This window comes from Bufo gargarizans, chromosome 4 (genome assembly GCF_014858855.1).
Source record: "Bufo gargarizans isolate SCDJY-AF-19 chromosome 4, ASM1485885v1, whole genome shotgun sequence".
In the NCBI taxonomy this organism is placed as follows: domain Eukaryota; kingdom Metazoa; phylum Chordata; class Amphibia; order Anura; family Bufonidae; genus Bufo; species Bufo gargarizans.
This window is the reverse complement of record NC_058083.1, coordinates 331,663-355,377: the sequence shown is the minus strand read 5'-3', so window position 1 is coordinate 355,377 and position 23,715 is coordinate 331,663. Positions and strand designations below refer to the sequence as shown.

The 23,715-nt window shown below is 48.3% G+C and overlaps 3 protein-coding genes across 3 annotated transcripts in view; 2 read left to right on the top strand and 1 right to left on the bottom strand.

Moving 5' to 3' along the window:
- LOC122935708 (tyrosine-protein kinase SRK2-like) overlaps positions 1-2,593 on the top strand; it is a 41,101-nt gene extending 38,508 nt beyond the window's left edge. The window contains exon 9 of the mRNA XM_044291556.1: positions 366-2,593. Within this exon, the coding sequence (XP_044147491.1) occupies positions 366-565 (200 nt within the window). The 3' untranslated portion in view covers positions 566-2,593. The remainder of the gene's footprint in view (positions 1-365) is intronic.
- A 2,211-nt stretch (positions 2,594-4,804) lies between these two features.
- On the top strand, positions 4,805-11,021 carry CCDC166 (coiled-coil domain containing 166). Its single transcript, XM_044292094.1, has 2 exons — positions 4,805-4,927; positions 8,955-11,021. The coding sequence occupies exon 2, from the start codon at positions 8,955-8,957 to the stop codon at positions 9,819-9,821; it is 867 nt and encodes a 288-aa protein (XP_044148029.1). The 5' UTR covers positions 4,805-4,927; the 3' UTR covers positions 9,822-11,021.
- Positions 11,022-11,057: 36 nt separating this feature from the next.
- Positions 11,058-23,715, bottom strand: part of LOC122933974 (probable G-protein coupled receptor 139) — a 32,938-nt gene continuing 20,280 nt past the window's right edge. Inside the window, exon 2 of the mRNA XM_044289066.1 lies at positions 11,058-12,052. Within this exon, the coding sequence (XP_044145001.1) occupies positions 11,058-12,052 (995 nt within the window). The remainder of the gene's footprint in view (positions 12,053-23,715) is intronic.

The following is a 23,715-nucleotide window of genomic DNA, read 5'->3' as shown; positions in this document are numbered from 1 at the left end:
TCTGGACGCTTACTCAGCCTTATTATAGCACTGCGCATCTCAGGTGACCCTGATTATCTGGCGCATGCACCGTTACTGTGAGTAGCAGCACACGCGAGGATGATCTGTGTACGAATCGTCATGAACGAATTTGCATGCGCCGCTAAACAAATTTTGCTGATTGCTATTTGCAGGTCACTGACAGTAATGGCGCATGCGCAGCCTTGTCAATGATAGGAAACAGCTCCTCGCACAGTGAGAAATTGTTCAGATACATAAATCGATTCGCTCATCCCTACTCTGGATGTAAAGTCACAACAGTGATATACGTTTCGGGGGATGTGGCTCAGGTCGTGTAACCACCATTTTATTTCTATCGTCCTCAGATAAGACCAACCTGCAGTACTGGCAGGATATAAAGAACAGAAAAGCTCTGCATCCTCCCGCTGAGAGCCCCGACAACCTCTCCTACATCATGGGGATGTGCTGGAGATATCAGCCTGAATCCCGACCCTCCTTCTGTGAGATTGAGCAATTCCTCCTGGATCTTCTTAATCCCGCGCTGGACGATGATGTGGTGGAGTGAGTGCACATGGATATTCTGCTGATGTGCAGCTCATATTACAGACTGAGGACTCCACTGGTGGCCATTTCATATATAAACTTATGGCTGGTCCATACAGGCTTGATTGCACATACTCATATACCTCCTCACAGTGGGGTGGATTGATCAGTATTGAGACAGATGGGGGAACTGATCAGTGGATTGATGAGCTGTGGGTGGATCAATGAGTGGGGTGGATAGATGAGCAGTGTAGTGAACTGATCCAGAGGGTTGGATAGGTGAGCAAGGTGGTAGATCAATGAGTGGTGGGGTGGATCAAAGAGTAATAGTGTGGATTCATGAGTGGTGGACTGATAGTGGTGAGATAGATTAATGAGTAGTGAGGTGGATTGATAAGCGATAGCATGGACTGATGAGTGGTGAGGTAGTTTAATGAGTGGTGAGGTAGTTTAATGAGTGGTGAGCTAGTTTGATATGTAGTGAGGTTGATTGATGAGTGTCAGGATAGATTGATGAGTGTTGAGGTGGATCAATGAGAGATGAAGTGGATTGATGGGTGATAAGGTGGATTAATGAGTGGTGAGATGGATTAAAGAGTGCTGAGGTAGATTAGTGGTGAGGACTTATGAGTGATGAGGTACATCAATAAGTGGTGAGGTGGATAGTTGAGAGGTGAGGTGGACTTATGAGTGTTGCAGTGGATTGACGAGTAGTGAGGTATATTGATGACTGTTGAAGTGGATCAATGAGTGTTGAGGTGGATCGATGAGTGGTGGGACTCTCTGATGAGTGATGAGGTGGATCGATGAGAGGTGGGACTGTCTGATGAGTGATGAGGTGGATTATTGAGTGGTGAGCTGGATTGTTGAGTGGTGAGGTGCATCAATAAGTGTTTAGGTGGATCGATGAATGATAGGGTGGATTGATGAGTAGTAGGGAGGACTGATGAGTAGTGAGGTTGATTGATGAGCAGTCACATGCATTGATGAGTGTTGAGGTGGATCGATGAGAGGTGAACTGGACTGATGATTGGTAAGGTGGATCAATAAGTTGTGAGGTGGATCGATAAGTGGTGAGGTGGATTGATAAGTGGTGAGGTAGATCGATAAGTGGTGAGGTAGATCGATAAGTGGTGAGGTAGATCGATAAGTGGTGAGGTAGATCGATAAGTGGTGAGGTGGATCGATAGATGGTGAGGTGGATCGATAAGTGGGGATGTTGACCTATGAGTGGTGCGGAGCATCAATGAGTTGTGAGGTGGACTGATGAGTGGATTGATGAGTGGTGAGGTGTATTGATGAGCAGTGACATGCATTGATGAGTGGTGAGGTGGATCGATGAGTGGTGAACTGGACTGATGATTGGTGAGGTGGATCGATGAGTGGTGAACTGGACTGATGAGTGGTGAGGTAGATCGATAAGTGGTGAGGTGGATCGATAAGAGGGGATGTTGACCTATGAGTGGTGCGGTGCATCAATGAGTGGTGAGGTGGACTGATGAGTGCATTGATGAGTGGTGAGGTGGATCGATGAGTGGTGAACTGGACTGATGAGTGGTGAGGTGGATCGATAAGTGGTGAGGTGGATCGATAAGTGGTGATGTTGACCTATGAGTGGTGGGAAGCATCAATGAGTGGTGAGGTGGACTGATGAGTGGATTGATGAGTGGTGAAATGGATCAATGAATGGTGAGGTGGATCAGTGAGGTAGTAAAGTGTGAAGATGTAGTTTGTGATCATTTGAATTTCATTTTGTATCTGTTCATTTAAATTTCATTTCATGACCTGTGAATGCAGGTGCAGGAAGTAAGGCTTTGTCTGCATATTTTCTTGAAGTTGTTTTGGGATTCTGACTCACTGCAAACCTGGGAACTGCCGCTCCGAGGTCTGGGGTGATAGCAGATGAACAACACGTACTGTACACAGTGACAATTATGGAGCGCATGCGCTGGCTATGTTCCACTAGGGAATGGAACTTTTTGTTTAATCTGTATAAAGCTGTAACCCTTCAGGAAAGAAGTCAGAAGCTCATCTATGAGGGGAGGGACTAGTGTTGAGCAAACTTGTGGTTTCAAGTTCGGCGTACAAGGTTCGGGTTATCTAAGAATTCCATTATGGATTCCGCTACCACGGACTATAACTTATGGTCCGTGGTAGCGGAATCCATAATGGAATTCTTAGATAACCTGAACCTTGTACACCGGACTTGAAACCACAAGTACACTCAACACTTGTAGGGACCTAATCAGTGTTTTCCCGATCGAGACTCTGCTTTCGCTGAAATGTCTTCCCAGCTGATGTCGCTGTCAGATTATGTGAACTCCATCTGTGATGTAAGCACCTTCATTCTGGATGTAGATAGGACTTGAGATGAAGTGTTGATGTAATTGTGTATTATGTATGGACATTATATCGCTATAAGTATTATTATATTTAATAAAATCATATTATAAACCTTCCATTGAAGTTGAGCTGTAGTTCAGTTAAAAGTCTCTCTTTAAAGAGTATCCGAACCTGAAGTCTTATCAGCAAAACAGATGGATCGATGAGTGGTGAGGTGGACTCATGAGTAGTGAGATGAACGGATGAGTGGTGAGGTGGACTAATGAGTGGTGGGATGGATCGATAAGTGGTGAGGTGGACTGATGAGTGATGGGATGGATCGATAAGTGGTGGGGTGGACTGGTGAGTGGTGGGGTGGACTGATGAGTAGTGAGATGGACGGATGAGTGGTGAGGTGGATCGATGAGTGGCGAGATGGACTGATGAGTGGAGAGGTGGACTGGTGAGTAGTGGGGTGGACTGACAAGTAGTGAGATGAACTGATGAGTGGTGAGATGGATTGATAAGTGGTCAGGTGGACTGATGAGTGGTGAGATGGACTGATGAGTGGTGAGGTGGACTGGAGTGGTGAGATGGATCAATAAGTGGTGGGGTGGACTAACGAGTAGTGAGATGAACTGATGAGTGGCGAGATGGACTGATGAGTGGAGAGGTGGACTGGTGAGTAGTGGGGTGGACTGACAAGTAGTGAGATGAACTGATGAGTGGCGAGATGGACTGATGAGTGGAGAGGTGGACTGGTGAGTAGTGGGGTGGACTGACAAGTAGTGAGATGAACTGATGAGTGGTGAGATGGATTGATAAGTGGTCAGGTGGACTGATGAGTGGTGAGATGGACTGATGAGTGGTGAGGTGGACTGGAGTGGTGAGATGGATCAATAAGTGGTGGGGTGGACTAACGAGTAGTGAGATGGACTGATGAGTGGTGAGGTGGACTGGTGGGTGGTGGGGTGGACTGACAAGTAGTGAGATAGACGGATGAGTGGTGAGATGGACTGATGAGTGGTGAGATGGATCAATAAGTGGTGAGTGGTGAGGTGGATCGATGAGTGGTGAGATGGACTGATGAGTGGTGGGGTAGACTGACAAGTAGTGAGGTGGACTGGTGAGTGGTGAGATGGACTGGTGAGTGGTGAGATGGAAAAAAAATGCCTCCGTACACTGACTGAATAATACCTCCATACAGTTACCAAAAAATACCTCCGTACACTGACTTTATAATAGTCAATAGTCCAGTGATTGGTAGATTCTCCGGTCCTGTGATTGGCAGATTCTCCGGTCCTGTGATTGGCAGATTCTCTGGACCTGTGATTGGCAGATTTTCCGGTCCTGTGATTGGCAGATTTTCCGGTCCTGTGATTGGCAGATTCCCCGTTCCTGTGATTGGCAGATTCTCCGGTCCTGTGATTGGCAGATTCTTATGTCCTGTGATTGGCAGATTCTCCTGTCCTGTGATTGGTAGATTTTCCGATCCTGTGATTGGCAGATTTTCCGATCCTGTGATTGGCAGATTCTCCGGTCCTGTGATTGGCAGATTCTCCGGTCCTGTGATTGGCAGATTCTCCGGTCCTGTGATTGGCAGATTCTCCGGTCCTGTGATTGGCAGATTCTCCGGTCCTGTGATTGGCAGATTTTCCGATCCTGTGATTGGCAGATTCTCCGGTCCTGTGATTGGCAGATTCTCCGGACCTGTGATTGGCAGATTATTCGGTCCTGTGATTACAAGAGTAAATAAGACGAATCTTTTTCTGACCACGTGACCACCGGCGAACCGAAAACTGCAGAAAATGCCGACCACTGCCTAATACAGCGGCTGCTGTTCCTCCGCCCGCCACTAGAGGGCTCCCGCTCCACAGCCAGAGTGCGGCCATTGTGTACAGTTACCATGGAGACGGCAAATCGTGGAGAAGGCAGAGAGCGACCGGAGCCAGAGCAGAGTAGCCGAGCACCGAGCACCGACCGCCGTGTACCTACCTCCTACTGAACCTGAGCTATATCCGTTATACGCCAGTCACTGCCACAGCCGCAAACTGTACTGCAGGTATTTCAGGTCTATACTCCAGTTACTACCAGAGCTGCAGTCTCTATCATACATTTACATCGTGTCTATACTCCAGTCACTACTAGAGCTGCAGTCACTATCATACATTTCCATCCTGTCTATACTCCAGTCACTTCCAGAGCTGCAGTCTCTATCATACATTTACATACTGTCTATACTCCAGTCACTACCAGAGCTGCAGTCTCTATCATACATTTACATACTGTCTATACTCCAATCACTACCAGAGCTGCAGTCTCTATCATACTTTTACATCGTGTTTATACTCCAGTCACTACCAGAGCTGCAGTTATTATCATATATTTACATCATCTATACTCTAGTCACTTCCAGAGCTGCAGTTAGTTATTATTATACATTTACATTGTGTCTATACTCCAGTCACCACCGGAGCTGCAGTTATTATCATACATTTAAATACTGTCTATACTCCAGTCACTTCCAGAGCTGCAGTTATTATCATACATTTACATCGTGTCTATACTCCAGTCACTTCCAGAGCTGCAGTTATTATCATACATTTACATCATCTATACTCCAGTCACTTCCAGAGCTGCAGTCTGTCTTAAATTTACATACTATCTATACTCCAGTTACTTCCAGAGCTGCAGTCTCTTTCATACATTTACATCGTGTCTATACTCCAGTCACTACCAGAGCTGCAATTATCATACATTTACATCGTGTCTATACTCCAATCACTACCAGAGCTGCAGTCTCTATCATACTTTTACATCGTGTCTATACTCCAGTCACTACCAGAGCTGCAGTTATTATCATATATTTACATCATCTATACTCCAGTCACTTCCAGAGCTGCAGTCTGTCTTCAATTTACATCGTGTCTATACTCTAGTCACTTCCAGAGCTGCAGTCTCTATCATACTTTTACATCGTGTCTATACTCCAGTCACTTTCAGAGCTGCAGTTATTATTATAAATTTACATTGTGTCTATACTCCAGTCACTACCAGAGCTGCAGTCTCTATTATACTTTTACATCGTGTCAATACTCCAGTTACTTTCAGAGCTGCAGTTATTATTATACATTTACATCGTGTCTATACTCCAGTCACTTCCAGAGCTGCAGTCTCTATCATACATTTACATGGTGTGTATACTCCAGTCACTTCCAGAGCTGCAGTTATTATCATACATTTACATCATCTATACTCCAGTCACTTCCAGAGCTGCAGTCTCTGTCTTTAATTTACATCATGTCTATACTCCAGTCAGTACCAGAGCTGCAGTCTCTATCATACTTTTACATCGCGTCTGTACTCCAGTCACTTCCAGAGCTGCAGTTATTATTATAAATTTACATCGTGTCTATACTCCAGTCACTTCCAGAGCTGCAGTCTCTATCATACATTTACATTGTGTCTATACTCCAGTCACTTCCAGAGCTGCAGTCTCTGTCTTAAATTTACATACTATCTATACTCCAGTTTCTTCCAGAGCTGCAGTCTCTATCATACATTTACATCATGTCTATACTCCAGTCACTACCAGAGCTGCAGTTATTATCATATATTTGCATCATCTATACTCCATTCACTTCCAGAGCTGCAGTTATTATTATACATTTACATCAGGTCTATACTCCAGTCACCACCGGAGCTGCAGTTATTATCATACATTTACATACTGTCTATACTCCAGTCACTACCAGATCTGCAGTTATTATCATACATTTACATCGTGTCTATACTCCGGTCACTTCCAGAGCTGCAGTCACTATCATACATTGACATTGTGTCTATACTCCAGTCACTTCCAGAGCTGCAGTCACTATCATACATTCATACATTTACATTTCGTCTATACTCCAGTCACTACCAGAGCTGCAGTCTCTATCATACTTTTACATCGTGTCTATACTCCAGTCACTTCCAGAGCTGCAGTCTCTATCATACATTTACATACTGTCTATACTCCAGTCACTACCAGAGCTGCAGTCTCTATCATACTTTTACATCGTGTCTATACTGCAGTCACTTCCAGAGCTGCAGTTATCATACATTTACATCATCTATACTCCAGTCACTTCCAGTGCTGCCGTCTCTGTCTTTAATTTACATCGTGTCTATACTCCAGTTACTTCTAGAGCTGAAGTCTCTGTCTTCAATTTACATTGTGTCTATACTCCAGTCACTACCAGAGCTGCAGTCTCTATCATACTTTTACATTGTGTCTATATTCCAGTCACTTCCAGAGCTGCAGTTATCATACATTTACATCGCATCTATACTCCAGTCACTTCCAGAGCTGCAATTATCATACATTTACATTGTGTCTATACTCCAGTCACTACCAGAGCTGCAGTCTCTATCATACTTTTACATCGTGTCTATATTCCAGTCACTTCCAGAGCTGCAGTTATTATCATACATTTACATCATCTATACTCCAGTCACTTCCAGAGCTGCAGTCACTATCATACATTCATAAATTTACATCGCATCTATACTCCAGTCACTTCCAGAGCTGCAGTTATTATTATACATTTACATCGTGTCTATACTCCAGTCACTTCCAGAGCTGCAGTTATTATCATACATTTACATCATCTATACTCCAGTTACTTCCAGAGCTGCAGTCTCTATCATACATTTACATCGTGTCGGTACTCCAGTTACTTCCAGAGCTGCAATTATCATACATTTACATTGTCTATTTTCCAGTCGCTACCAGAGCTGCAGTCTCTGTGATACATTGACATTGTGTCTATACTCCAGTCACTTCCAGAGCTGCAGTCACTATCATAATTTTACATTGTGTCTATACTTTAGTCACTTCCAGAGCTGCAGTCTCTGTCTTAAATTTACATACTGTCTATACTCCAGTCACTTCCAGAGCTGCAGTCGCTATAATACTTTTACATCGTGTCTATACTCCAATCACTACCAGAGCTGCAGTCTCTATCATACATTTACATTGTGTCTATTTTCCAGTCGCTACCAGAGCTGCAGTCTCTGTGATACATTGACATTGTGTCTATACTCCAGTCACTTCCAGAGCTGCAGTCACTATCATAATTTTACATTGTGTCTATACTTTAGTCACTTCCAGAGCTGCAGTCTTAAATTTACATACTGTCTATACTCCAGTCACTTCCAGAGCTGCAGTCGCTATAATACTTTTACATCGTGTCTATACTCCAGTCACTACCAGAGCTGCAGTCTCTATTTTTATTTACATCATGTCTATACTGCAGTCACTACCACAGCTGCTGTCACTATCATACTTTTACATCGTTCTATACTCCAGTCACATCCAGAGCTGCAGTCTCTATCATACATTTAAATTCTGTCTATACTCCAGTCACTTCGAGATCTGCAGTTATTATTCCACATTTATATAGTCTATACTCCAGTCACTTCCAGCGCTGCAGTCTCTATCATATATTTACATCAGGTCTATACTTCAGTCGCTACCAGAGCTGCAGTCTCTATCATACTTTTACATACTGTCTATACTCCAGTCACTTCCAGAGCTGCAGTCTCTATCATACTTTTACATCATGCCTATTCTCCAGTTACTACCAGAGCTGCAGTCCCTATCATACATTTACATCGTGTCTATACTCCAGTCGCTACCAGAGCTGCAGTCTCTGTCTTCAATTTACATTGTGTCTATACTCCAGTCACTTCCAGAGCTGCAGTCACTATCATACATTTACATTGTATCTATACTCCAGTCACTACCAGAGCTGCAGTCACTATCATACATTTACATTGTGTCTATACTCCAGTCAGTACCAGAGCTGCAGTCACTATCATATATTTACATACTGTCTATACTCCAGTCACTACCACAGCTGCAGTCTCTATCATACTTTTACATTGTGTCTATACTCCAGTCACATCCAGAGCTGCAGTCTCTATTATACATTTACATCGTGTTTATACTCCAGTCACTTCCAGAGCTGCATTTATTATATCAGGATGATGGTACGGTTGTAGGTGCTGATATCTCACCTCAGTCCCGTCTTTCATCTTTACAGATGCCACCTAAGAAGAAGTCTCCAGGAACGGTGTCCCGCTCGCCCGGAGGTGCGGCCTCGGTGCATGCTGAGGAGGGATCTGAGGAGAAGGAGGTGGTGGTGAGCGAGCGGGAGGTCCAGCTGCAGGATGAACACAACCAGCTGGTGGCCGAGCAGGAGGGACTGAGACGACGGCTGGAACAGCTGCGGAGGGAGAATGAGTTCCTTCAAGAAGAGTCGGAGAGGGTGCGGGTGGAGAGCCAGGAGTACCTGCTGTACATGAGCAAGAGGAGCCAGCGACGCCAGGACGTCATCATCAGCCTGAACGACCAGAACCAGCGCGAGCTGCAGAACATCCAGCACCAGAAACAAGAACTCAAGTCCAAATTCTCTGCTGAAGAAAAGAATCTGAGGGACCTCCTTCTCCGGAGAGAAGCCGAACTCGCCAACCTGAGGAAGGAGCTGGAAGAACTGGAACCCACGAAAGAACTTCAGAAGGAGCAGGTCTCCCTCATTAAATGTCTGGATGATGAAGTCATGGCCCAACGGGGGAAGCACGCCGAGGCCATGCTGAGGGTGAAGAGCGCCTTCCTGCGTGAAAAGACCCAGTGTCAACAGAACTCTAAGGAGCAGCTCAGCCAACTGAGCCAGAAGGCCCAGGAGGAGGCCAAGAAGGCTCTTCAGGAGGTGAGCACCAAGGTCAAGGAGGAAAACCAGAGCCTGAGACAAGAGCTGCTCCATCTCATCCATCAATACCGACTCCTGCAAGTCCAGAAGAATAGGCTTGAAGAAAAGAACAAGGAGTTGCTGAGGGAGCAGCAATGCCGAGACGAGGTGGGGAACATTCAGAGAAAGCTAAAGATGGTGGCCATCCTCCCAACGCCTTGAAAACTTTAATGAAGTGAGAGGATTTTCTTCCCTGACGACCAGTCTAGAATATCTACATGAGGAACACCTCCTAGATACATCGTATCACGAGGATCCCCACCAGCCATATTGGTTCATTTGGCCAGGAGCTTTGGTCTTCAGTAGAAAAGTCTCTGTATGTATCTAATCACATGAAGCTCATTGTCAACCCTCCCTTGGTTAGTCCTCCACAGTCTCTGCACTCACCCCTCTCCCTGTGTGGAGATATACTTGAGGGAACCTATGTCTGTAGGTGCAGAGTTCAGGGCTGCGTACTGTCTACGGTCAACTGTGCCATAACCAGGAATGCCCATGTCATAATCATCTCATGAACACATATACAAGTCTCATAGAGGACTATTCACTTGTGTGTTGACTCAAACCACGGACCCTTCGTTGCAATCATCTTAGTGACCCAAGACGAACATCAGGAGGAGCAAATCTCCATGGACAGGAGAAACTCTTCTCCAGCCATGATGTGACTACTTATGGGACTGGACGCAACGATCACCGAGGTCACTGACAATCATCAGCAACTGTTGGTCGCATGTGACTGTAGGACTACCACAACCTCAGTGCTTTCCTATGAGGTCCATCCTGTGACCAGCTCATATCTCCAGGTGTTGACACCTGAGGAACATTTTTAACAATCAAACCCTCAATGGCCACATCTCCAAACTAACTCCATCCTCATATGAGTGGCTGATGGCTAAACCTGTGATAAGAGATGAAAAGTGTCACGCAGCGCCCCTTGTGGTTATAATTCAGTGAAAAATCAATAGTCAGACCCTTGAGAGCAGAGGACATGTTTATTTAGCAAAATACACTTCACAGGTCACTTAAACGGTCTTCATCTCTGTGTCCTTGATGCCCCAGTGTACCACATGTCTCAGCACATGGCTGCTTCTACCAGAGGACAATACTGTATATGCTTTATACTGTCACCACCCAGAGACTCATCGCTGCCCACTGTGTCCGCTTGTCCCACACATCCATACATGTTCGTGTTGTGGCGGCAGATCCCACCCACCAGTTGTGCTTTGTCCATGTTTCATCAGTAATTATCTTACCCCCACCTCTACACTGTAACCCCCAGATTTGTCTAATTAAAATAAAGGTTCTTCTGATGGTCTTCAGCTATGAGCGTTGTCGGCTCGGCTCTACTGTATCCTGTGTCTCACCACTTGGACAGAGCCAGTAGAGATGTCTCTCCGGCTCTCACTGGTGTTCCATGGCGGATGTCAGCTGCGTAGTGTCTTGTACTGTAAATATTTCTGTAGGTTTGGATGCAGAGAAGGTCGAGGGAGAATTGAGGCAGAGGAATCTGAGGATAAACTTGACTCCTTTGAACAGTTCCTCCCTGAATTTAGTGATGGTGAGGGAGTAGATACAGACATTACTGAACGAGCTGAAGACAATCAGCATGTTACACACCATCCTCACCACGTTGACAGGATGGTAGAAGTCATAGCGGTTTACCGGTGGATACGTGAACCTTTCCAAAACTTTGACAACCATTTTAGGCAGCCAGTGGACCAGAAATGAAATAGAAATCATTGCAAGGAGAGTCACAGACTTTCTCCTCCTTGCCACCTCCTGATCCTCTGACTGCTTTCCAGTGGATGACCCCTTGAGGCCTTGTCGAAGTCTGGTGGCCATATTAATGTGCCAGACAGTCAAGCCATTGGTTAGCAGTAAAGATACAAGTGGAAAGACTATCCAGACCGTGGTCTGGATGTGGTCATAGATTGACAAGAAGGGTATTGAACTCAGGTTGCGATTTAAAGAACAAATGTGAAAGAGAGCCCCATCTGGTGTGGTGGTCCGGACTGGTACATACATCCAGAAGGTCGGCATGGCCACAAAGAATGCACATACACATACAAAAAGGATGACCCACCGAGTAACAGAGGGCTTACAGAACCTGAGCTTTAGCTTCATACAACATATGATGATATAACGGTCAACAGAGAAGGCCACAGTGAGCCACGTGAGGGAGTAGACACAAGTGAAGTAGATCCAATTACTGACACCACAGGAGGGCTCAGGCCACCAAAGGGTGATGTCCACATAGAAGTAGAAGATATCCCGGAAGACAGTCACCACAAGGATGAGTAGAAAATTAGCCACAGCTAAGGCCACCAAGTAGTAGACAATGGATTTGGACATGTCCAGGTTTCCCTTCCACAGTACGGCCATGGTCACCAGGCTGGCTGCAACGAAAGAAACTCAAATCAGCCACAATTAAACTGACAATCATGAGCTTTACAACAGGGGTGGGGAACCTCCGGCCTGAGGGCCACATACGGCCCCCTGCCAGAACATATAGTGACGCTGACAGGTCATAGTACAGCGCGGCAGGAAGAAGACCAGGGAGGGTAAGTGAATCTTCCAAGTGGCAGCGTCGTCCAGAACTGGAGAGGTAAGTTTATTTATTTTTATTGTCTTATCTGAGGCTGGGGAGTCTGATGGGGACTAATCTGAGACTGGGAGTCTGATCTGAGGCTGGGGGGGGTGCTGATCTGAGGCTAGGGAGGTCTGATGGGAGTCTGATCTGAGGCTGAGAGATCTGATGGGAGTCTGATGTAGGCTGGGGGGTCTGATAGGAGGTGGGGGGCAGATCTGAGACTGAGAAAGGGACAGCTTGGCTGCCATTAATGCTAAATAAATAACATTCTAAACTTAAAAATCAGACTGCTATATGTGGTCAAGATGGCGGCTGTAGTATATAGTTCAGGCGCCATTTTGTGCTGCAAAAATACAGCGCTCTAGATTTTTTTAAATTGAAACGCAATTTCTGTAACTTACCCCTAAGTCACTTATATGTTTGTCCAAAAACAGCAGTCACATTTTTAAGTTGAGAGTTTTGTTTGGCCCCCGAACGATGTTACAAATATCCAAATGGCCCTCAACAGCAAATAGGTTCCCCACCCCCGCTTTACAAGGTCGTCTAAAGACCTCAGAGATCTCCATGACTCCAAACATCTGCTCATCCTTGTGCCCCTGAAGTATCATGTTCAAAGAAGTCTCAGAACTCCCATCATGGAATGTTCTACACAATCCACCCAGCAATGTGGCCTGTAGAAGTCAAAAACCGGGTGTGCAATAAACAGGATAATGAAAGTGGAGACAAAGGTGGGGACATCAAGCTGGAGAAGAAGGGGGAGAAGTAGAAGTGAAGGTGGAGAGGTGAAGCTTGGATAGGTGAAGGAGAAAAGATGAAGATGGAGGGGTAAAGGGGGAGAGATAGAGGTGGGGAGATGAAGATGGAGAAGTAAATGTGAGAAATTAAGGAAAGGTAAATGAAGAGAACATGTGAGAGGTGAAGGTGGAAAAGTGAATATGACTTGGGTATTCTGGTGAGGAGTAAGCAGTACACAATGTCAGGCAGCACCTGCAAAAGCAAGTAGGATTTTAGGGTTTGAAAAAAATAAAAATAAAAAACTGTGATCCCAATGTATTATCACCCCTTTAAAAAATCCCTTGTGACGCCACACGTGGTCAGTACATAGAACGGGGACATAATGTGTCCATTCCAAGGACTTCACAAAGGATCAGGGACATTCATTGTGTGAGGAGACATCAGTATGGGAAAGGATTCTTTACAGGTAGAGCAGTCACACTATGGAACGTCCGGCCTCGAGAGGTAGTGATGGTGGATACTATGTCAGCATTAAACAGGGCCGGACGCCTATCTAATGACAAACAGCATTAGGGCTATAATTAAGCTGATAATTGATCTGAGAAAGATTGACGTTTTTTCAACCTGTGTAACTATGTAATGTGGAGAGGTGAAGGTGTGGAGGCTAATGTGGAGAGGTGAAGGTGTGGAGGCTAATGTGGAGAGGCGAAGGCGTAGAGGCTAATGTGGAGAGGTGAAGAGGTAGAGGCTAATGTGGAGAGGTGAAGAGGTAGAGGCTAATGTGGAGAGGTGAAGGCGTAGAGGCTAATGTGGAGAGGTGAAGAGGTAGAGGCTAATGTGGAGAGGTGAAGGCGTAGAGGCTAATGTGGAGAGGTGAAGAGGTAGAGGCTAATGTGGAGAGGTGAAGGCGTAGAGGCTAATGTGGAGAGGTGAAGGCGTAGAGGCTAATGTGGAGAGGTGAAGGCGTAGAGGCTAATGTGGAGAGGTGAAGGCGTAGAGGCTAATGTGGAGAGGTGAAGGCGTAGAGGCTAATGTGGAGAGGTGAAGGCGTAGAGGCTAATGTGGAGAGGTGAAGGCGTAGAGGCTAATGTGGAGAGGTGAAGGCGTAGAGGCTAATGTGGAGAGGTGAAGGCGTAGAGGCTAATGTGGAGAGGTGAAGGCGTAGAGGCTAATGTGGAGAGGTGAAGGCGTAGAGGCTAATGTGGAGAGGTGAAGGCGTAGAGGCTAATGTGGAGAGGTGAAGGCGTAGAGGCTAATGTGGAGAGGTGAAGGCGTAGAGGCTAATGTGGAGAGGTGAAGGTGTAGAGGCTAATGAGGAGAGGTGAAGGCGTAGAGGCTAATGTGGAGAGGTGAAGGCGTAGAGGCTAATGTGGAGAGGTGAAGGTGTAGAGGCTAATGTGGAGAGGTGAAGAGGTAGAGGCTAATGTGGAGAAGTGAAGGCGTAGAGGCTAATGTGGAGAGGTGAAGGCGTAGAGGCTAATGTGGAGAGGTGAAGGGGTAGAGGCTAATGTGGAGAGGTGAAGGCGTAGAGGCTATGAGGAGAGGTGAAGGCGTAGAGGCTAATGTGGAGAGGTGAAGAGGTAGAGGCTAATGTGGAGAGGTGAAGGCGTAGAGGCTAATGTGGAGAGGTGAAGGCGTAGAGGCTACTGAGGAGAGGTGAAGAGGTAGAGGCTAATTGTGGAGAGGTGAAGGCGTAGAGGCTAATGTGGAGAGGTGACCGGCGTAGAGGCTAATGTGGAGAGGTGAAGTCTGTATAGGCTAATGTGGAGAGGTGAAAGGTTGTAGAGGCTAATGTGGAGAGGTGAAGGTGTAGAGGCTAATGTGGAGATGTGAAGGTGTAGAGGCTAATGTGGAGAGGCGAAGGCGTAGAGGCTAATGTGGAGAGGTGAAGAGGTAGAGGTCAGTGTGGAGAGGTGAAGGTTGTAGAGGTCAGTGTGGAGAGGTGAAGGTGGTAGAGGTCAGTATGGAGAGGTGAAGGTGTAGAGGCTAATGTGGAGAGGTGAAGGTGTAGAGGCTAATGTGGAGAGGTGAAGAGGTAGAGGTCAGTGTGGAGAGGTGAAGGTGTAGAGGTCAGTGTGGAGAGGTGAAGGTGTAGAGGCTAATGTGGAGAGGCGAAGGCGTAGAGGCTAATGTGGAGAGGTGAAGGTGTAGAGGTCAGTATGGAGAGGTGAAGGTTGTAGAGGCTAATGTGGAGAGGCGAAGGCGTAGAGGCTAATGTGGAGAGGTGAAGAGGTAGAGGTCAGTGTGGAGAGGTGAAGGTGTAGAGGTCAGTGTGGAGAGGTGAAGGCGTAGAGGCTAATGTGGAGAGGTGAAGGTGTAGAGGCTAATGTGGAGAGGTGAAGAGGTAGAGGCTAATGTGGAGAAGTGAAGGCGTAGAGGCTAATGTGGAGAGGTGAAGGCGTAGAGGCTAATGTGGAGAGGTGAAGGCGTAGAGGCTAATGAGGAGAGGTGAAGGCGTAGAGGCTAATGTGGAGAGGTGAAGAGGTAGAGGCTAATGTGGAGAGGTGAAGGCGTAGAGGCTAATGTGGAGAGGTGAAGGCGTAGAGGCTAATGAGGAGAGGTGAAGAGGTAGAGGCTAATGTGGAGAGGTGAAGGCGTAGAGGCTAATGTGGAGAGGTGAAGGCGTAGAGGCTAATGTGGAGAGGTGAAGGTGTAGAGGCTAATGTGGAGAGGTGAAGGTGTAGAGGCTAATGTGGAGAGGTGAAGGTGTAGAGGCTAATGTGGAGAGGTGAAGAGGTAGAGGCTAATGTGGAGAGGTGAAGGCGTAGAGGCTAATGTGGAGAGGTGAAGGTGTAGAGGCTAATGTGGAGAGGCGAAGGCGTAGAGGCTAATGTGGAGAGGTGAAGAGGTAGAGGTCAGTGTGGAGAGGTGAAGGTGTAGAGGTCAGTGTGGAGAGGTGAAGGTGTAGAGGTCAGTATGGAGAGGTGAAGGTGTAGAGGCTAATGTGGAGAGGTGAAGGTGTAGAGGTCAGTGTGGAGAGGTGAAGGTGTAGAGGTCAGTGTGGAGAGGTGAAGGTGTAGAGGCTAATGTGGAGAGGTGAAGAGGTAGAGGTCAGTGTGGAGAGGTGAAGGTGTAGAGGTCAGTGTGGAGAGGTGAAGGTGTAGAGGCTAATGTGGAGAGGCGAAGGCGTAGAGGCTAATGTGGAGAGGTGAAGGTGTAGAGGTCAGTATGGAGAGGTGAAGGTGTAGAGGCTAATGTGGAGAGGTGAAGGTGTAGAGGCTAATGTGGAGAGGCGAAGGCGTAGAGGCTAATGTGGAGAGGTGAAGAGGTAGAGGTCAGTGTGGAGAGGTGAAGGTGTAGAGGTCAGTGTGGAGAGGTGAAGGTGTAGAGGTCAGTATGGAGAGGTGAAGGTGTAGAGGCTAATGTGGAGAGGTGAAGGAGTAGAGGCTAATGTGGAGAGGTGAAGGCGTAGAGGCTAATGTGGAGAGGTGAAGGCGTAGAGGCTAATGTGGAGAGGTGAAGGCGTAGAGGCTAATGGGGCGTAGAGGCTAATGAGGGAGGTGAAGGCGTAGAGGCTAATGTGGAGAGGTGAAGGCGTAGAGGCTAATGTGGAGAGGTGAAGGCGTAGAGGCTAATGTGGAGAGGTGAAGGCGTAGAGGCTAATGTGGAGAGGGTGAAGGCGTAGAGGCTAATGTGGAGAGGTGAAGGCGTAGAGGCTAATGTGGAGAGGTGAAGGCGTAGAGGCTAATGTGGAGAGGTGAAGGCGTAGAGGCTAATGTGGAGAGGTGAAGGCGTAGAGGCTAATGTGGAGAGGTGAAGGCGTAGAGGCTAATGTGGAGAGGTGAAGGCGTAGAGGCTAATGTGGAGAGGTGAAGGCGTAGAGGCTAATGTGGAGAGGTGAAGGCGTAGAGGCTAATGTGGAGAGGTGAAGGCGTAGAGGCTAATGTGGAGAGGTGAAGGCGTAGAGGCTAATGTGGAGAGGTGAAGGTGTAGAGGCTAATGTGGAGAGGTGAAGGTGTAGAGGCTAATGTGGAGAGGTGAAGGTGTAGAGGCTAATGTGGAGAGGTGAAGAGGTAGAGGTCAGTGTGGAGAGGTGAAGGTGTAGAGGTCAGTGTGGAGAGGTGAAGGTGTAGAGGTCAGTATGGAGAGGTGAAGAGGTAGAGGCTAATGTGGAGAGGTGAAGGTGTAGAGGCTAATGTGGAGAGGTGAAGGCGTAGAGGCTAATGTGGAGAGGTGAAGGCATAGAGGCTAATGTGGAGAGGTGAAGGTGTAGAGGCTAATGTGGAGAGGTGAAGAGTGTAGAGGCTAATGTGGAGAGGTGAAGGAGTAGAGGCTAATGTGGAGAGGTGAAGGCGTAGAGGCTAATGTGGAGAGGTGAAGGTGTAGAGGCTAATGTGGAGAGGTGAAGGTGTAGAGGCTAATGTGGAGAGGTGAAGGTGTAGAGGTCAGTGTGGAGAGGTGAAGGAGTAGAGGCTAATGTGGAGAGGTGAAGGCGTAGAGGCTAATGTGGAGAGGTGAAGGCGTAGAGGCTAATGTGGAGAGGTGAAGGTGTAGAGGCTAATGTGGAGAGGTGAAGGAAGGTGGGGAGGTAAATGTGGAGAGGTGAAGGAAGGTGTAGAGGTAAATGTGGAGAGGTGAAGAGGTAGAGGCTAATGTGGAGAGGTGAAGGCATAGAGGCTAATGTGGAGAGGTGAAGAGGTAGAGGCTAATGTGGAGAGGTGAAGAGGTAGAGGCTAATGTGGAGAGGTGAAGGAAGATGGGGAGGTAAATGTGGAGAGGTGAAGGCGTAGAGGCTAATGTGGAGAGGTGAAGGCGTAGAGGGCTAATGTGAAGAGGTAGAGGCTAATGTGGAGAGGTGAAGAGGTAGAGGCTAATGTGGAGAGGTGAAGGCGTAGAGGCTAATGTGGAGAGGTGAAGGCGTAGAGGCTAATGTGGAGAGGTGAAGGCGTAGAGGCTAATGTGGAGAGGTGAAGGCGTAGAGGCTAATGTGGAGAGGTGAAGGCGTAGAGGCTAATGTGGAGAGGTGAAGGTGTAGAGGCTAATGTGGAGAGGTGAAGGTGTAGAGGCTAATGTGGAGAGGTGAAGGCGTAGAGGCTAATGTGGAGAGGTGAAGGCGTAGAGGCTAATGTGGAGAGGTGAAGGCGTAGAGGCTTATGTGGAGAGGTGAAGGCGTAGAGGCTAATGTGGAGAGGTGAAGGCGTAGAGGCTAATGTGGAGAGGTGAAGGCGTAGAGGCTAATGTGGAGAGGTGAAGGCATAGAGGCTAATGAGGAGAGGTGAAGAGGTAGAGGCTAATGTGGAGAGGTGAAGAGGTAGAGGCTAATGTGGAGAGGTGAAGGCGTAGAGGCTAATGTGGAGAGGTGAAGAGGTAGAGGCTAATGTGGAGAGGTGAAGGAAGGTGGGGAGGTAAATGTGGAGAGGTGAAGGCGTAGAGGCTAATGTGGAGAGGTGAAGGCGTAGAGGGCTAATGTGGAGAGGGTGAAGGCGTAGAGGCTAATGTGGAGAGGTGAAGGCGTAGAGGCTAATGTGGAGAGGTGAAGGCCGTAGAGGCTAATGTGGAGAGGTGAAGGCGTAGAGGCTAATGTGGAGAGGTGAAGGCGTAGAGGGCTAATGTGGAGAGGTGAAGAGGTAGAGGCTAATGTGGAGAGGTGAAGGCGTAGAGGCCTAATGTGGAGAGGTGAAGGCGTAGAGGCTAATGAGGAGAGGTGAAGAGGTAGAGGCTAATGTGGAGAGGTGAAGAGGTAGAGGCTAATGTGGAGAGGTGAAGAGGTAGAGGCTAATGTGGAGAGGTGAAGAGGTAGAGGCTAATGTGGAGAGGTGAAGGCTGTAGAGGCTAATGTGGAGAGGTGAAGGCGTAGAGGCTAATGTGGAGAGGTGAAGGCGTAGAGGCTAATGTGGAGAGGTGACGGCGTAGAGGCTAATGTGGAGAGGTGAAGGCGTAGAGGCTACTGTGGAGAGGTAGGGGGAAGGCGTAGAGGCTAATGTGGAGAGGTGAAGAGGTAGAGGCTAATGTGGAGAGGTGAAGGCGTTAGAGGCTAATGTGAAGAGGTAGAGGCTAATTGTGGAGAGGTGAAGAGGTAGAGGCTAATGTGGATGAGGTGAAGGCGTAGAGGCTAATGTGGAGAGGTGAAGGTGTAGAGGCTAATGTGGAGAGGTGAAAGGTGTAGAGGCTAATGTGGAGAGGTGAAGGCGTAGAGGCTAATGTGGAGAGGTGAAGGCGTAGAGGCTAATGTGGAGAGGTGAAGGCGTAGAGGCTAATGTAGAGAGGTGAAGGCGTAGAGGCTAATGTGGAGAGGTGAAGGCGTAGAGGCTAATGTGGAGAGGTGAAGGCGTAGAGGCTAATGTGGAGAGGTGAAGGCGTAGAGCCTAATGTGGAGAGGTGAAGGCGTAGAGGCTAATGTGGAGAGGTGAAGGCGTAGAGGCGTAGAGGCTAATGTGGAGAGGTGAAGGTAGAGGCTAATGTGGAGAGGGAAGGAAGGTGGGGAGGTAAATGTGGAGAGGTGAAGGCGTAGAGGCTAATGTGAGAGAGGTGAAGGCGTAGAGGCTAATGAGGAGAGGTGAAGGCGTAGAGGCTAATGTGGAGAGGTGAAGGCGTAGAGGCTAATGTGGAGAGGTGAAGGCGTAGAGGCTAATGTGGAGAGGTTGAAGGCGTAGAGGCTAATGTGGAGAGGTGAAGGCGTAGAGGCTAATGTGGAGAGGTGAAGGCGTAGAGCCTACTGTGGAGAGGTGAAGGCGTAGAGGCTAATGTGGAGAGGTGACGGCGTAGAGGGCTAATGTGGAGAGGTGAAGGCGTAGAGGCTAATGTGGAGAGGTGAAGGCGTAGAGGCTAATGAGGAGAGGTGAAGGCGTAGAGGCTAATGAGGAGAGGTGAAGGCGTAGAGCCTAATGTGGAAGGTGAAGGCGTAGAGGCTAAGTGGGAGAGGTGAAGGCGTAGAGGCTAATGTGGAGAGGTGAAGGCGTTAGAGGCCTAATGTGGAGAGGTGAAGGCTAGCGGCTAATGAGGAGAGGTGAAGGCGTAGAGGCTAATGAGGAGAGGTGAAGGCGTAGAGGCTAATGAGGAGAGGTGAAGGCGTAGAGGCTAATGAGGAGAGGTGAAGGCGTAGAGGCTAATGTGGAGAGGTGAAGGCGTAGAGGCTAATGTGGAGAGGCGAAGAGGTAGAGGCTGGATTCCCTGGGCTCCCCACCACACCACTGATCTGCTTTCTTATACAGCTGAGGCAGGGATCGGCGACCTCCGACACTGAAGCTGTTCTGAAACTACAACTCCCAGAATTCTCCTTTCACTTCAGTTAGAGTTACAAGAACAGCCGAACAAGTGTGCACGCTGGGAGTTGTAGTTTCACAGCAGCTGGAGTGTCGAAGGTTGCTGCCCTCAGCAGTAAGATATCGAGCACTGGCTGCGGCCCCCATGTTTAGGTCCTAGTGCCCCCGGTTCCCATCAGTAACTGACGATCCGCAGTCAGACAAGACTGTTCTTGTACAGTAATTGTGTCGGTGCCTCCAGCGGGGGCTCTGTGCTGTAATGAGGCATCACACGAGGGTCCTCCAGGTAATTCTACACATCTGCCTAACATCCGCTCACCAGGGAGCAAACTTCACACTGTTACCAGGAACATGGGCGTCCCCAGTAGAGCCCGCGCTAGGGGGAGGGGGGCTGATCTAGCTGCTGGGCCTGCTGAAACTTGTAGTACCCTACATGCACCTTTCATGCTCGTAAGGAGATACTGGTGAACACTTTCCTCTGGACTTGACAAAACAACCTGAGACTCGATAACCAATCAGATCTGACAACAGAGTAAACTCTTGAGGGACAGAGGAGAAAATCGGTAGTCAGAACATTAGAGCATTGGTCACCAAACTGCTTCATTATTCTCAGCTGCGCGTCCTGTTCACACCTCCTCTAACTAATCATAATATTTCTATAGCGCCACCAGATTCCGCAGCGCTTTACAAATTCATAGGGTTCATGTACAAAACAAAAGTAACTGGCTAACATACAACTGAAGCACTAGGAGTCAAGGCCCTGCTCGCAAGAGCTTACAATCCATGAGGAATTGGGGGTAACACATCAGGTAGTTGATTGTCATAAATAGGATTCGAGCCATTATTGAACTGACAGGAGCGGTACCGGCCGATCTGCTTTGGGTTTGGGACTACTAGAGGATCCAGTTCAGGCCAGAGGAGTTGGTGGGGGAGAGGCTTAGTCGGGGAAAAGCCATTTCAGGTAGCTTGGTAGGTAAGTGGAGAAGTTGTGAATTGGCCTAATATTCCAGGGAAGAGTATCCCAGAGAGTAGGTGCAGCTCGAGAGAAGTCTTGAAGACGGGAGTGAGAGGAACTAATTATGGAGGTTATTAATCTTAGGTCGCTAACAGAACGGAGAGCACGAGTAGGGTGGTAGATGGAGATGAGGGAGGAGATGTATGGAGGTGCAGCACTGTGGAGAGCACGAGTAGTGTGGTAGATGGAGATGAGGGAGGAGGATGTTGGAGGTGCAGCACTGTGGAGAGCACGAGTAGGGTGGTAGATGGAGATGAGGGAGGAGATGTTATGAAGGTGCAGCACTGTGGATGAGCACGAAGTAAGGTGGTAGATGGACGATGATGGGAGGAGATGTATGGAGGTGCAGCACTGTGGAGAGCACGAGTAGGGTGGTAGATGGACATGAGGGAGATGTATGAAGGGACAGCACTGTGGAGAGCATGAGTAGGGTGGTAGATGGAGATGAGGGAGGAGATGTATGAAGGGGACGCACTGTGGAGAGCACGAGTAAGGTGGTAGATGGAGATGAGGGAGGAGATGTATGGAGGTGCAGCACTGTGGAGAGCACGATAGGGTGGTAGATGGAGATGGGGAGGAGATGTATGGCGGTGTAGCACGTGGGAGAGCACGAGTAAGGTGGTAGATGGAGATGAGGGAGGAGATGTATGGAGGTGTAGCACTGTGGAGAGCACGAGTAAGGTGGTAGATGGAGATGAGGGAGGAGATGTATGGAGGTGCAGCACTGTGGAGAGCACGAGTAGGGTGGTAGATGGAGATGAGGGAGGACATGTATGAAGGTGCAGCACTGTGGAGAGCACGAGTAGGGTGGTAGATGGAGATGAGGGAGGAGATGTATGGAGGTGCAGCACTGTGGAGAGCAGGAGTAGAGGTGGTAGATGGAGATGAGGGAGGAGATGTATGAAGGTGCAGCACTGTGGAGAGCACGAGTAGGGTGGTAGATGGAGATGAGGGAGGAGATGTATGGAGGTGCAGCACTGTGGAGAGCAGGAGTAGAGTGGTAGATGGAGATGAGGGAGGAGATGTATGGAGGTGCAGCACTGTGGAGAGCACGAGTAGGGTGGTAGATGGAGATGAGGGAGGAGATGTATGAAGGTGCAGCACTGTGGAGAGCACGAGTAGGGTGGTAGATGGAGATGAGGGAGGAGATGTATGAAGGTGCAGCACTGTGGAGAGCACGAGTAGGGTGGGTAGATGGAGATGAGGGAGGAGATGTATGGAGGTGCAGCACTGTGGAGAGCACGAGTAGGGTGGTAGATGAAATGAGGGAGGAGATGTATGAAGGTTGCAGCACTGTGGAGAGCACGAGAGTAGGGTGGTAGATGGAGATGAGGGAGGAGAGTATGGAGGTGCAGCACTGTGGAGAGCAGGAGTAGGGTGGGTAGATGGAGATGAGGGAGGAGATGTATGGAGGTTGCAGCACTGTGGAGAGCACGAGTAGGTTGGTAGATGGAAATGAGGGAGGAGATGTATGGAGGGTTGCAGCACTGTTGAGAGCACAAGTAGGGTGGTAGATGTATGGAGGTGCAGCACTGTGGAGAGCAGGAGTAGGGTTGTAGATGGAAATAAGGGAGGAGATGTATGAAGGTTGCAGCGCTGTGGAGAGCACAAGTAGGGGGTAGATGGAGATGAGGGAGGCGATGTCTGAAGGTGCAGCACTGTGGAGAGCACGAGTAGGGTGGTAGATGGAAATAAGGGAGGAGATGTATGAAGGTGCAGCACTGTGGAGAGCACAAGTAGGGTGGTAGATGGAGATGAGGGAGGAGATGTATGAAGGTGCAGCACTGTGGAGAGCACGAGTAGGGTGGTAGATGGAAATAAGGGAGGAGATGTATGAAGGTGCAGCACTGTGGAGAGCACAAGTAGGGTGGTAGATGGAGATGAGGGAGGAGATGTATGGAGGTGCAGCACTGTGGAGAGCACGAGTAGGGTGGTAGATGGAAATAAGGGAGGAGATGTATGAAGGTGCAGCACTGTGCAGAGCTTTGTGGGTGAGAAGTTTGAACTGTATTCTGTAGTGGATGGGCAACCAGTGAAGTGACTGGCACAGGCTAGTAGCATCAGTGTAGCTGTTGGATGGATAGATGAGCCTGGCTGCAGCATTTAGGACAGACTGAAGGGGGGAGACTTTAGTGAGAGGGAGACCGATTAGTAATGCCTTGCAGTAGTCAAGACGAGAATGAATCAAGGCAACAAGAGTTTTTGCCGGTTCCACCGTAAGAAAAAGGGTGGATTCTGGCGAAATTCTTGAGGTGCAGACAAGAGCGTGTAAGTGATTGAATATGGGGAACAAAGGAAAGATCAGAGTCAAATGTGGCCCCAAGACAGTTAGTCTGGAACCTGGTACCCTTAGGCTACTTTCACACTAGCGTTCGGCTGTCCGCTCGTGAGCTCCGTTTGAAGGGGCTCACGAGCGGACCCGAACGCAGCCGTCCGCCCTGATGCAGTCTGAATGGAGCGGATCCGCTAAGACTGCAATCAGTCTTGCGGCGTTCAGCCTCCGCTCCGCTCGCCTCC